The sequence below is a fragment of the Syngnathus typhle genome, linkage group LG17, assembly GCF_033458585.1.
Source record: "Syngnathus typhle isolate RoL2023-S1 ecotype Sweden linkage group LG17, RoL_Styp_1.0, whole genome shotgun sequence".
NCBI classification, from domain to species: domain Eukaryota; kingdom Metazoa; phylum Chordata; class Actinopteri; order Syngnathiformes; family Syngnathidae; genus Syngnathus; species Syngnathus typhle.
In genome coordinates this window covers 2,648,646-2,660,148 of record NC_083754.1, presented here as the reverse complement: position 1 = coordinate 2,660,148, position 11,503 = coordinate 2,648,646, and the positions used below count along the sequence as shown (strand labels likewise).

General features: G+C 38.9%; 3 protein-coding genes across 7 annotated transcripts in view; 1 reads left to right on the top strand and 2 right to left on the bottom strand.

Annotated features, from left to right (window-relative positions):
* The first annotated feature begins 894 nt into the window (after window positions 1–894).
* plppr2a (phospholipid phosphatase related 2a) overlaps window positions 895–11,503 on the top strand; it is a 29,794-nt gene continuing 19,185 nt past the window's right edge. For 4 of the 5 annotated variants that reach the window (XR_009718630.1, XM_061304011.1, XM_061304013.1 and 1 more), the window contains exon 1: window positions 895–1,176. The gene's annotated coding sequence lies outside the window, so the exon portion shown is untranslated. The remainder of the gene's footprint in view (window positions 1,177–11,503) is intronic. The other variant, XM_061304015.1, reaches the window with a different exon arrangement.
* LOC133170844 (uncharacterized) lies at window positions 1,170–5,892 on the bottom strand. The gene is made up of 4 exons (XM_061304009.1): window positions 5,762–5,892; window positions 3,494–5,404; window positions 2,746–2,831; window positions 1,170–2,470 (listed from the first exon to the last, which is right to left on the bottom strand). The coding sequence occupies exons 1-4, from the start codon at window positions 5,781–5,783 to the stop codon at window positions 2,384–2,386; spliced, it is 2,106 nt and encodes a 701-aa protein (XP_061159993.1). The 5' UTR covers window positions 5,784–5,892; the 3' UTR covers window positions 1,170–2,383.
* LOC133170846 (paralemmin-1-like) lies at window positions 6,012–9,232 on the bottom strand. The gene is made up of 3 exons (XM_061304016.1): window positions 9,076–9,232; window positions 7,731–7,800; window positions 6,012–7,079 (listed from the first exon to the last, which is right to left on the bottom strand). Exons 2-3 carry the CDS (start codon window positions 7,774–7,776, stop codon window positions 6,316–6,318), a joined length of 810 nt encoding a protein of 269 aa, XP_061160000.1. The 5' UTR covers window positions 7,777–7,800; window positions 9,076–9,232; the 3' UTR covers window positions 6,012–6,315.

The following is an 11,503-nucleotide window of genomic DNA, read 5'->3' as shown; positions in this document are numbered from 1 at the left end:
CAACCGTTTGTTTTCCTTTGGCGTTGTTCATTTCAGCATAACAGTGGCACACAAAAGTGGATGTTACATCACATCACACACTACCATACAATAAAAATAAAACAATTTACATGCATGTCCAAACTAGGATCCCTTAAGTCACATTCACATGAATTTGCTTGAATTAAAATGTTCTGGAACTCTTAACAAGCGGACAAATCTCATGACTTTCTGAAGAACACTATTATGTGATAAAATGGATGGTTCCCATAGGTCACACAAATTCACTGTTTGTTTGTTTTTCCGTTCATGTCAATTAAGGTCAAGTACCATAATTCCCTGAGGCTCCCGTACATATTTTCAAGGCTCAAATCACATAACGTTGATGTCTCATAATGTGCTTAATATTTCAGAGATTTTCCACATTTATGCAATGCAGAATTTCCCAATTAACTTTTATGAGGGCATTTTTTAAATTATTATTAGCTGTTAAAAATCTTACATATTTATGGAAAATTAAGCACTGTGAATTTTTTTTAAACAATTTAATTTGTGGCAGTTGGCAGCCAAAAGCTAAAATAAAATAATTTAATTGTGATTCACATTTTTGCAAAAAAGAATAAAGAAATCTGAAGGAATTCCATGACTAAAGAAGAAAAGATGTGTGAGAGGGTGTGCACACTTATGCAACCGCATTTTATCAGTTGTTTTGTTCGTTTTTATTTTCTTAACGTTTTTCCTTCATCACAAAAGACTTTTTTTTATATCTACCATAGATTCCTGAAGCATAAAAATATTTTTTAGGGCAGCTTCATTTAAATGTCCCATTTTATGTAATGCAAGAGACACGCCTAAAAACACAACAGCTAATGTCAACCACAAGGAAAAGGTAGCACACCAAGAACAAACATTGACATTTCAACTCATTAACACAATTCTGTTCATATTCTTAAGAAAATTTGAAACATTTAAAAATACTGAAATAACGCATTTCAGATTTCAAGATGCAGAAAAGCCAACGTATCACCCATTCCTTTCTATTATCACGCTTACGGTCTTAAACATCATTGTTGGATTATTTGCAATCTGATCTCACGGGATGAGACAACCGCAGGAAGAAGCCAGAGGGGTGAGAGAGAGAGAGAAAGAATAGGAGGGCTTGTTGTGGACAATGAACAATCAACCAGGACATTTGAGGTCTGTTGACTGTTGTCTTGTGTTCCCACTCTTTACTTATTCATTACTTTTCAGTGACTTAAGATCGTTGCCATTTACAACATGCCCTTCATTAACTCATTCACTACCATTGACGCATATAGACGTCAACATTTGATCTGGGCTGCCAGTGAAATACAACTTTGAATGAGTTGAGAACATTTGATCGTTGTTGTCATTAGATAGAACCTCGATATTTTGGTCGTGACCGTGATAAATTCTGACTATAGGAGGAAACGTGGGTGGCACGGATGAGTCATTCCTCATTTGGGTTTCGAGTTACTGCTTGTGGTGGGACTAGAGAAAAGAAGTGAGTCAGGCTCTATATCGCACAGTGACGTCAGAGCTCTGTTGTTGTTCTGTTTTCTCGTTCACACACAAAGCTTTTTGGTATTTGTGCATCCACGGTGTTTATCGTGTTTGGTTGCAACATTCCGTGGGCATACTTTGGAGTGGACGGTGGTCGTAATCCACCCTTTGGCACTGGGTGGAAATTCCAGAGTCATTTCCCACAAGACGTTCTTTAAAAAGTTTGGAAGAAGAAAAAAAGCACACATTTTTTGATAAGTGTGATTCACTTTGTCTGTTTTGGCAGCCACGCTCTTGAACAAAATGTTACAGATGTTCTTTCGAGCGGTGTACATGACGGCCTGTTCTTATTTCATAAAGTATGTGAGTCATCATTCGATCATTTACAAAGGTTACATAACTGTTCTGTACGTTCCCATCGCTGCTTCCGGTTTGGGACTGCATCTTGCGTAAATTATCGTCATCATCACTATGCAGTAATATTAAACTGGACATTACTGTCAATCAATCAACACACACACACTTTTAATTATTTAATTTACATTCACTCAGATACAAATGTTTTTTCAAACGCTCTTGTGTTTTGGGTTTATTTTTTTTATACTTTGCCTTCAATACTTTCAATACTTTTGCTTCTGTGAGGAATCAAGGTCATACTGCCCCCTCCTGGTGAACAATTGGAATTGGAAAATAAAGAGCAAAAAGACGTTATTGTGGATGTTTACTATAGAAACAAATTTAAAACTCCAAAAAAGAAAAGAATATATCCGAGCTACAGTTAGTTAGTTGAAGCAAAATATACAAACCAGGTGTGAAACGCTAATACATTTAACTACTTGGAATAATAATTTCAATGTTGATATTTGATGTGTCGGAGTCGTCAGTCCTTTTCTGATGACGGCTGTCCGTTGATTTGACCAAACTCCCAGCGTTGCCACAGATTAGACCTCTGATTTCCAGCTCTAACCTGTGGTGATGATTCAAGTGGTTCAAATGACTTTTTCTCACCCCTAAACTACTACACGGAGCAAAACCAAATACTGTAGTATTAACTAATCCTTATAATCTGCTGAGAGTGTTGGCATTGCAGGACAACAAACTAATCCAGAGAGTCACAGTCTGCTGTTTGTAACTATTATTGTCCTTCTTACAATGATTGTGTGGCCTCACCCTAAATTTGATCGTATCCTTAAAATCAAAAAAAAAAATTAAATAAATAATGCATAATGTGATTCATTTTACCTGTGTGTGCTCAAATTTAAATTGCTCTTTCTTGCTGGGTGGTGGCCAGACTCGTTCCAGTTTACCCCGAGACTGTTGCTTTCCACCTAAAGGACATGTAAAAAGGGAAATGACAATTAAATGATTCTTTTTCTGTCAGTCTCAGAGACATTGAATTACTGTCACATGTTACTTGCTTAGCCATTTTAACCTTGATTCAACCCCACACAGTAGGCGACTAGACTCCGAAGCTAAAAATACGTACAACACACTCCCCGGACTGATTTCGCAATCCTGTTGTGTCTCTGAGCTCCCCTACAGGGCAACACACACTACAATTAGGCTGATGAACTCTAAATAGTCTCATGGGATTTATTTCAGGGCAAAGTTCTGGTTTAAATAAAAATGTCCCTATTTTTTTAAAATGGAATACAATGTGTCATTTTAGTAATGACACAAAGTCGACTACATTAAATGATGTAGCGGGCCGTATTTGCCCCCCCGGGCCTTGAGTTTGACACCTATGGACTAACCGCTTGTGACGGGGTCAGCACAGTCCGATCCTATTCCCTGAATAACACGCAGTGATGGGAACAGAGAAGGTCATGCATCAAAGTACCAGGCGGGTGTTAAGAAATAAAGCTCAAAGTGGCACCTTAAGGTACGGGATATAATGCTTCGTTAGATAATCGTAGAAATCTGAACAATACAAAAAATAATAATCATCTTGCCGTGAAAATGAATGGATCTTCCCTCTCGACAAACTCACCTGGTATGACAGTCGAAGTACGTTTCGGCTTGCCAGCTTCCTCTGTACGATGTTGCTTCTCTCCATACAAGGAATCTCGTTGTTTCCGAAGTTCGTCTTCTCTTGCTTCAGCTTCCCGGATGTCCTCCTCAACCTTTGGCTTTAGAGCCGATGCTGGACGCAACTTGAAGAAAGGATTTTGTTGGAGCACGGGAGCTTCCCGTCCAGTCCCTTCAGATCTGTCATTTTCTACCGCGGAGATATCTGAACCGATGGAGTCCGAACTTCGGCAAAGACGTACATTTGGGTATGGCGATAATCGGGTCCGATCTCGAGATGCCGCACTCGGAATCTTGGAGCACAGGTTGTCGGAACTTTTCTTCTTTTCCGAGAGCGAAAACATATCCAAGCTAAGCGTACGTTCGAGAACCGTAGGAGAATCGTGATTTGTCAATGATGTTGAAAGGGCTTTTCGTAATCTGGTTGGACCAAGTGTGTTATCCTGCTGGAAATCTTCAAACAGCAATTTTGTCTTTTGATGGGCCTCTTTTCTACCAAACTCTTTTGAGACCTCCTCCTGTCCAGTTCCAAGTCTTCTCGGACTCTCCTGACTCGGCACCTTCAGCTGCCATTCATCGTCCTGATCTTGACACATTTTTTTGGGTGCTACTTTGAACACGATATTTGTTTTAAAGGGGATTTCCAGTACATCCGGATCATCCGCCAGGTTCAGAACCCCCCCAGACCTCTGCAAGTTTTGTTTCCCTTGGGCATCCTCGTGGATTTGCTTTTCCGTGGACGTTTCCGTGACAGAGAAACGGTGCCGGGCGGATCGAAGGGTACTTGAAGTGGAAATGGTTTCATTGGAACTGATTGGAGACTCACAACTGAGACTTGGGGTATCATCAGAACAATTTGTTTCTCTTGTGGGAGTACCAAAGTGCTCAAGTATCTTCTCTTGGGTTTCTCCTCTCTCGGTTCCTTCAGTCTTTTCTCTTTCCAACAGGCTTGTCTTTGTCCTGATGGTGTAGAATCTGATCTGGTCTTTTTGGTCTTGGCCTGTCTGGTCCCCTCCAATTTCTGCTTCAGCCAAAAACTTCTCCTCATGGCGAACCTCTTGGCACATATCTGCCTCCTGTCGTTGCTGCACTAGTTGCAAACGCTGAAGAAGTCTTTCGCCTTGAAGAATATCTGAAGCTATTCTCCCAAATTCATCTCTAGGATCATATTTTGCCTCTTCGTTCTGTTTCTTTTCTGTCTTTAAATCACCGAGTGCTCCGGCAATCATGTTTTCCTCATTTTGGAAGATCTTGTCGCCTTTTGTGTCCTCCATAGTTAAATCTTCTTGTTGTATTTCATCTCTTACCTTGTCCACAGTGTCTGAAGATGCTAGCTTCGGAAATTCGTCTTTTGTTCCTCTTAATGGACCCCTGGGTATTTGGTCCTCAGCATTTCGAGGAAGGTCTTTAAACTCCTCAAGAATCCGTGGCGTACCTGCTGACGCTTCCTCAGTGTCCCTGTGTGTTTCCATTGACTGCCTTTCACTATGATGCCAGTGTAATCTGATGGGATTAGCTTCAGCCTCAGTGTCGTCACCTGCCTCAAACACAAGGGTCACGCTGGAATTACTTGCGGCTAGGTCTTCGTACCTCCCTCCCGCCAATGGTGGCCCCATGTTTGAAAGGGATTGTTGGAGTGGGATGAATTTATAATCTGCACCGGCGATGTTTATTGCGTCATTTTGAGTTGAGTCAGTTGGGGGAGGGTCATTGGGGTCATTTAAGGTTTCCTCTCCAGGAGTACTAATGTTTGCTGTTTCTTGATTGTCTGCCACCATCTTAGAATCCATCTTCCACAGGTTATTGTCATTCTGAGAGGTCATTGATGTGTTTGTTTCCATGGCGACAAGCTTTTGAAAAACCCAAGGATCTTCTTGGGTTTAGAGATATGTGGAAAAAACTTTATTAGTACAATTTCTAAAAAAAAGTAGCAATTTAATAATAATTTGCATTGATGTTCGCATATATATTTAAAAAATTCAATTCTTTTTCTTCTAGTCTATATTTACACCTGTATTGAGAAGCTTTATATTCACGTTGAGGATTATCAACGCAAGCAACAACAACTCCAGCAACAGGACATTAAATGAGCTTAACCTGCGTATCCCATATTCCGATTTTGCCCGGTGGATGGTATTTTATTCAACTACAGATTTATATGATAAATTATATTATATATAAATTTATACAAAAGTAAGAATAGGTTATTTTGCATTGAAGGAAAACTCACCTTCTAGTGGCACTGCCGTCATCTAGCACCAACCTCAAGGGAAATGTGAATGATCCAGATGATAATGCAGGGGAGCTTCTTAGCATGTTCTAATCAAGTGAGTCACGCACGATGCCGATAAACAATCTCTCTCCAAGAGGCAGGACAGATTTGATATATATGTTTTTGTTCTCTACTTTTACAATATTTATGTTTATAGGTATTTATAGGTAAATACAAATATACACAAATGAGTACAATAAAGAAAACCTGAACAAGAAATAATAGTATTTGACGTAACTAATATATTTGCAATAACTGTCAGATCCGTGTTTCCTTTTTTACCTCGCTCCTCCACAACGGAAAACATTTCTTTGCTTACGAAGAATTGATGACTTTGCAACATATGTCTGCCTTTCTCCTCTAGGGGGCGAAAGTGCTTTTTATAGAGATCTCCTTGCAGCATTAGAACGCTCAGAGTCAGATGGAGGAAACAGATGGGCAGAAAAGTCCATTGAATGTCAATTGAGATAACAGGAAAAAAAAATACATGTGTGATCAAATGAGCTCACGTCTTACATGACGGAGCAACACTGACAGCTCTTGTGCTTGGAGGGGCCTTTTCGCCCTTCAACGTTGGGTGAAGATGATTCCTTCGTAGCATTATCTTCCTGGATTTGAGACCTTTGATCTTTTCCCTTCAGGGGAACGTCCTGATACATTTCATTTTCTTTTCCCGTCTCCTTATCGGCAACACTGTGTTCTTCTCCGTCCTCTGCGATGATCACTCTCTCAGCTATGAGCATGTCCGGGTTTTCTTGGGTTGTGGTTGAATCGGTGTAGCCCAGGAACACAAGGGTGACTGGACTTTCCTCCAAGTCGCAATCCTCCATGGTCACCTCGTTTCCTGTTGCGTCGCTAACCACCATCACATTTGGATTTTCCTCAAATGTCATACTTGGACGGCTGACGTCTGTTGTCATTTTATCTTCAGGCCTTTGAGGACTGTCGAACTTCACGCGCTTCTCTTTTGACTCTTGATTGACAGGCACCTGTATTTGTTTGACTGGAATCCCGTTGGCTTCTGCATTCGTGACAGTGACTTCATCTAGCATCACTTGCATCCCAACACCGTCGACGATACTCAAAATCTGCCCGAGCTCTTCGGTTGAGGGATTACAACCTGACCCACCGACAGCATGGATGCTTTTCCGCCCGTCGTCAAAGACGGCGCTGGCTAGTGGACCGCTGGCTGGTGTAGACATGGGGGACACAGATTTAACAACTGTGGCTCCTGTCTTGGGGTCCCGTTCCACTTGGACTGTTAGCATTCCCAAAACTGCAATACCAAAGAGAAAGATTGTATTGCGCAATTGTATAATCAAAAGTAATTTAAAAAATAATACAAATTTGCATGCTTCTTTGGGCTGGGTGTGATTAAAAAGTTAAGGTGTCCTAGTTTTGTGTAATGGTGGCTGTCACAATATTCAGTACAGTGTAGAACACTATGCAAAAAGTAGTTGTTTATTCTTTAAAGCACCAAAACAATGAATAAAGCAGCTAAAAGTAGGCCAAATATAACAGCGGCATTGGTCCGACCATTTTCTTCATTCTCATTAAGTCGTACCCTGAAGGCTTCTCTTTAAAAGCATTAAATATAGGAAACTTGGTTGAATTAAAATAACATATATCTTTTTTTTTATTTTGCTACAATTGAGGATGAATCAAGTCATCTTCATCTCCAGCATGTTGAATCATTTTAAATAAATAAGTAATCTCCAGCATGTTGAATCATTTTAAATAAATAAATAAATAAATAAATAAATAAATAAATAAATAAATAAATAAATAAATAAATAAATAAATAAATAAATAAATAAATAAATAAATAAATAAATAAATAAATAAATAAATAAATAAATAAGTAAATAAATAAGTAAATAAGTAAATAAATAAATAAATAAATAAATAAATAAATAAATAGTCTTACCTGAGCGGCCATCCTCCCCACTTTCTTGAAATGTCCTTTGTGCCATGTGTAGGTATGACTTCTTTGTATACTGAAACCAAGAAGACATTCTTTATAATTTAGACCCATTAAAAGTGTGAATTTTATTTCTTTAGTATCGACTCTCATATTATTTTCCATTACATAATTCATAGTTTCATCATTAAAATGAAGTATAAAATTTTGTTTGGGGATTTGGGACTGTTAGCAAATCCACTAATGAAATTCTTAAATGGCCTAGTGCCACGCAGAGGGAGAATATATAAGTGATCCCACCCCAATTGAAATCCAACTGCTTCTTAGCTGTGACTCCATTCTGTCACCTTCATTTAAATTCACATTAATCAGGGAAAGTTATGGGAAACTATTATCAGCCAGGAAATAATAGTAGCACGGCTATTTATGAAGAGTCACGGAGGATTGACTTTTTTTTTTTTGCCCGCACAAAAACAAACAAGTGTTTCATTTTTAAAACTCAACAAATACTGTAAATACATCTAAGCCCTCAGCTATGTGCACATGTAGCACATTAGTGCGACATGCCATCAACTAAATATAACTTGGGACTAAACAGGGGGCTTAATGGAGTTCCAAAAGCCCCACCCAGGACACTTGAGTAAGGTGTTGACTAACAGGCAGGCAGGCAAGCTTGGTGAAAGTTTTCAGATATGACATGGCATGTGGAGGGTGGGATGCAACTTTATCTGGAATCATATGAAGATGAAGAAAAACAAACTTGAAATCTAATACCACATCAATAGGTTAGCATTACAATTACTACAGCATTAATTCAGTGTATTGACTTTATATTCCAAATACAAATGACGGGTATTCTGAAATCCTGCCAATTTAACCAGTTTGTAAAATAAAATGACTTTAGTGGCCATAATATTACATTCCACAAAATATCTTTGGAATCTGCTGAGGTGTGTCACTGAGATAACTTTGCAGTTCGAATTCAAACTGTCCTAAATTACTTTTGGGATGAACATCACATCTCCAACAAGAAGCAATGACAGTTACATGTACCGTAATTTTCGGACTATAAGTCGTGTTTTTTTTCGTAGTTTGGGTGGGGGGGGGGGGGCGACTTATACTCAGGAGCGACTTATATACATATATATATCTTTTTTTCACTTTTTTGGGCATTTTATGGCTGGTGCGACTTATACTCCGGTGGGACTTATACTCCGAAAATTACGGTACTTGCAAACATCATTTTAGACCTTACTTCAATATATTACACACACTAAGAATGACTTGTCATTTGATCAAAACTATTTCAAATCAATTTCCATACTTTTTATGCAAACTTATAATGACTTACCCATCAGCAAACCTTCCAAGTGGCTACTCAGAAGATAAATTCGTAAGATCCCACAAGTTGAATGTATCTATGAGACGGTTGTCACGATGGCCGTTGAGTCTTACTACGGGACCACCCCTTGACGACTTCTTTTGCACGAGGTGAAGCCGAAGGGGGTTGGGGGGATATTTTTACGAGACACAAACTGACGGGCAGATATAGCTGGCACAGTGCAGGGATGCCGATGGAAATAGTTCAATGACATAGCATGCATACTGACACTGTATCTGCACTGATAAGATAAATTGTAAACATGCGGCATTTTTTTTTTTTTTTTCTTGACTCACTGCTGTTTGGACTTTTACCATGGCTAGTTTTACATCAAGAAGTCAAGCAGGGTCCAAGCAGGCCCTGAAAACCTTTCACAGAGCACTGATTATTAAACTTCATCTTGGCATATTCACTTGAGGCAGCACGGATCAAATGAGTCCAGTCGATTGAAGTGACATCCCAAAATGTTTGTACGCTCCACTTCTTTTGACGTGAGGTGAAATATGACATTGGGTGAGGCACACTCAAGTCGACTTCAAAGATGGAAAAGGGAGCTTTGTGAGGATGTTATTCACTTGAACATTTTTTTTTCTTCATTATATTTCAGTGCACTTGACTGTCGGAGAAGCTCAGCGCTAAATATGATGAAACTTTTGCTACTACTTTGAGTACTGTAGAGGGCTCAGCGATTTGTTTACGGAGTGATACTGCAGGGGCATTCTATTGTTAGTTTGTTGGCAGGCAGCAGAAGAACAAACAGCCGCATCTTGCGGCTCGTGGTTGTTTTGCCCGTATGAATTGATTTAGGAAATTTATAGCTCAGCACATGTCTTTGCGAAGAAAATTTATTTATATCAGCATCTTTCTCGTTTAATTTATTTGGAAATATTACAAAATTAATTATTCCTATTCATTATTTAGGTTGTCAGTGAGGTGACAATATTTTGGTTTTCAAATTGTATGTATTTTGAAGTTTCTGACTTTATAGTTAAATAGATTTTGCAACACTGCTTTAATACCTTATGATAGAGAATAAAAAAAACGCAAAAATAGCTAATAATTAAGTTGTACGTCCATTTTCTTAAAAAAAAAAACTTATTTTATTCCTTATTATTAATATTTTTATTTTTCTATTAATTATTTTCTTATCATATTATCTTATTTTAAACCTCATTTTACTGGGTTTAGAAATTTCGTTTCTGTGCTTCTGGTGTGAAGCTGTAGATAGAAACACAGTACATTCCTCACATGTATAACTTGCACCCTGAACCTCCTTCATGCTGTCATCCGGGCAATAAAATGTCGGCCCACTATGGCTGCACCTGTTTTCACAGCGGTGGCCCCGAACTTTGTCAGATCTTTTCCGGCTGTAGACGTGGACTTGCCAGGTATGAATAGCGAAGCATTTCTACTTCATTAGTTCATTTCAATGTAAAAAAAAAAAAAAAAAAAAAAAAAAAAAAGAGACAAGTTGTCCACGTTAAACAATTTCTCCCATTTCCATGAGAAAGAACCGAATTAATTGCATAAAAAGAATTACATGAAGGACGACATTGAAAATACTTGTGACGTACCACTGGGATTCTTTACTGTTTGAAAATGATGAATACACTTATTAAGAAGGTCACTGACAACCCAGAAGGGAACTGCTATCTTCCCATTGCAGCCACTGCCACACATACACACCAACACACTCACACACTTATATACTACCCCAGAGTGAATGCGATTATGATACAGTATGCCGCCTGGGGCTTAATGAGATGAGAAATGTTGATGTTCTTTTTGCACATCCCTATTCCTATAATGCCTGTAGAAGCAGGCTTAAATGAAGGATGTTCGAAAAACCATCATGGACGTGCGACTCGGAGACACGTTTCTAGATAAATAGCCTGCTGTGAAAACGAGCACTTGAAGTAATTCTGCTAAATTGAATTTCATTGGGATTTACTTGACATGATGAGGACGCCCACGTTACATTATTACTGGAAGTTGATGTTTTTTTCTTCTTCATCCTGCACCAGACAGATTGCGAGGCACAGTTTGTGTGCGTTTGTGTGTCTGTGCCGAGGCCTGTGTAACTTTATCATTGAGTCAAATCAGCATCAAATGTTGCCTGCTGCAGATGGCTGCTATGTGCTTCCTCGCCTCGTTTGTCACAGCAGCTCTGTCAAACACTTGTTAATTAGAAGGAGGCGATGACTCGCTAAGTCTTTAACTCTTTCAAGCTTCTCTTTTTATATTTCGATTATTTATAGTAATCCTCCTATATGGCTCCTCTCCAGGTGCTGTAGCTTTATCACAGTGTAGGCACTGATTGCATATTTAATATTTGAGCGAGAGGACAATGTATCCATAAATGTGGATTTACGAGCCCCACGTTGGCCATATTGTTGCG

Coding starts and splice junctions, on each gene's coding strand:
- LOC133170846 (XM_061304016.1), bottom strand. CDS start 7,776: ATGGCACAAAGGACATTTCAAGAAAGTGGGGAGGATGGCCGCTCAG. Junction 7,080..7,730: donor TGGGGAGGATGGCCGCTCAG/GTAAGACTATTT, acceptor TTGGTATTGCAG/TTTTGGGAATGCTAACAGTC.
- LOC133170844 (XM_061304009.1), bottom strand. CDS start 5,783: ATGACGGCAGTGCCACTAGAAG. Junction 2,832..3,493: donor TACTTCGACTGTCATACCAG/GTGAGTTTGTCG, acceptor CATGTCCTTTAG/GTGGAAAGCAACAGTCTCGG. Junction 2,471..2,745: donor TTAAATTTGAGCACACACAG/GTAAAATGAATC, acceptor TCATCACCACAG/GTTAGAGCTGGAAATCAGAG.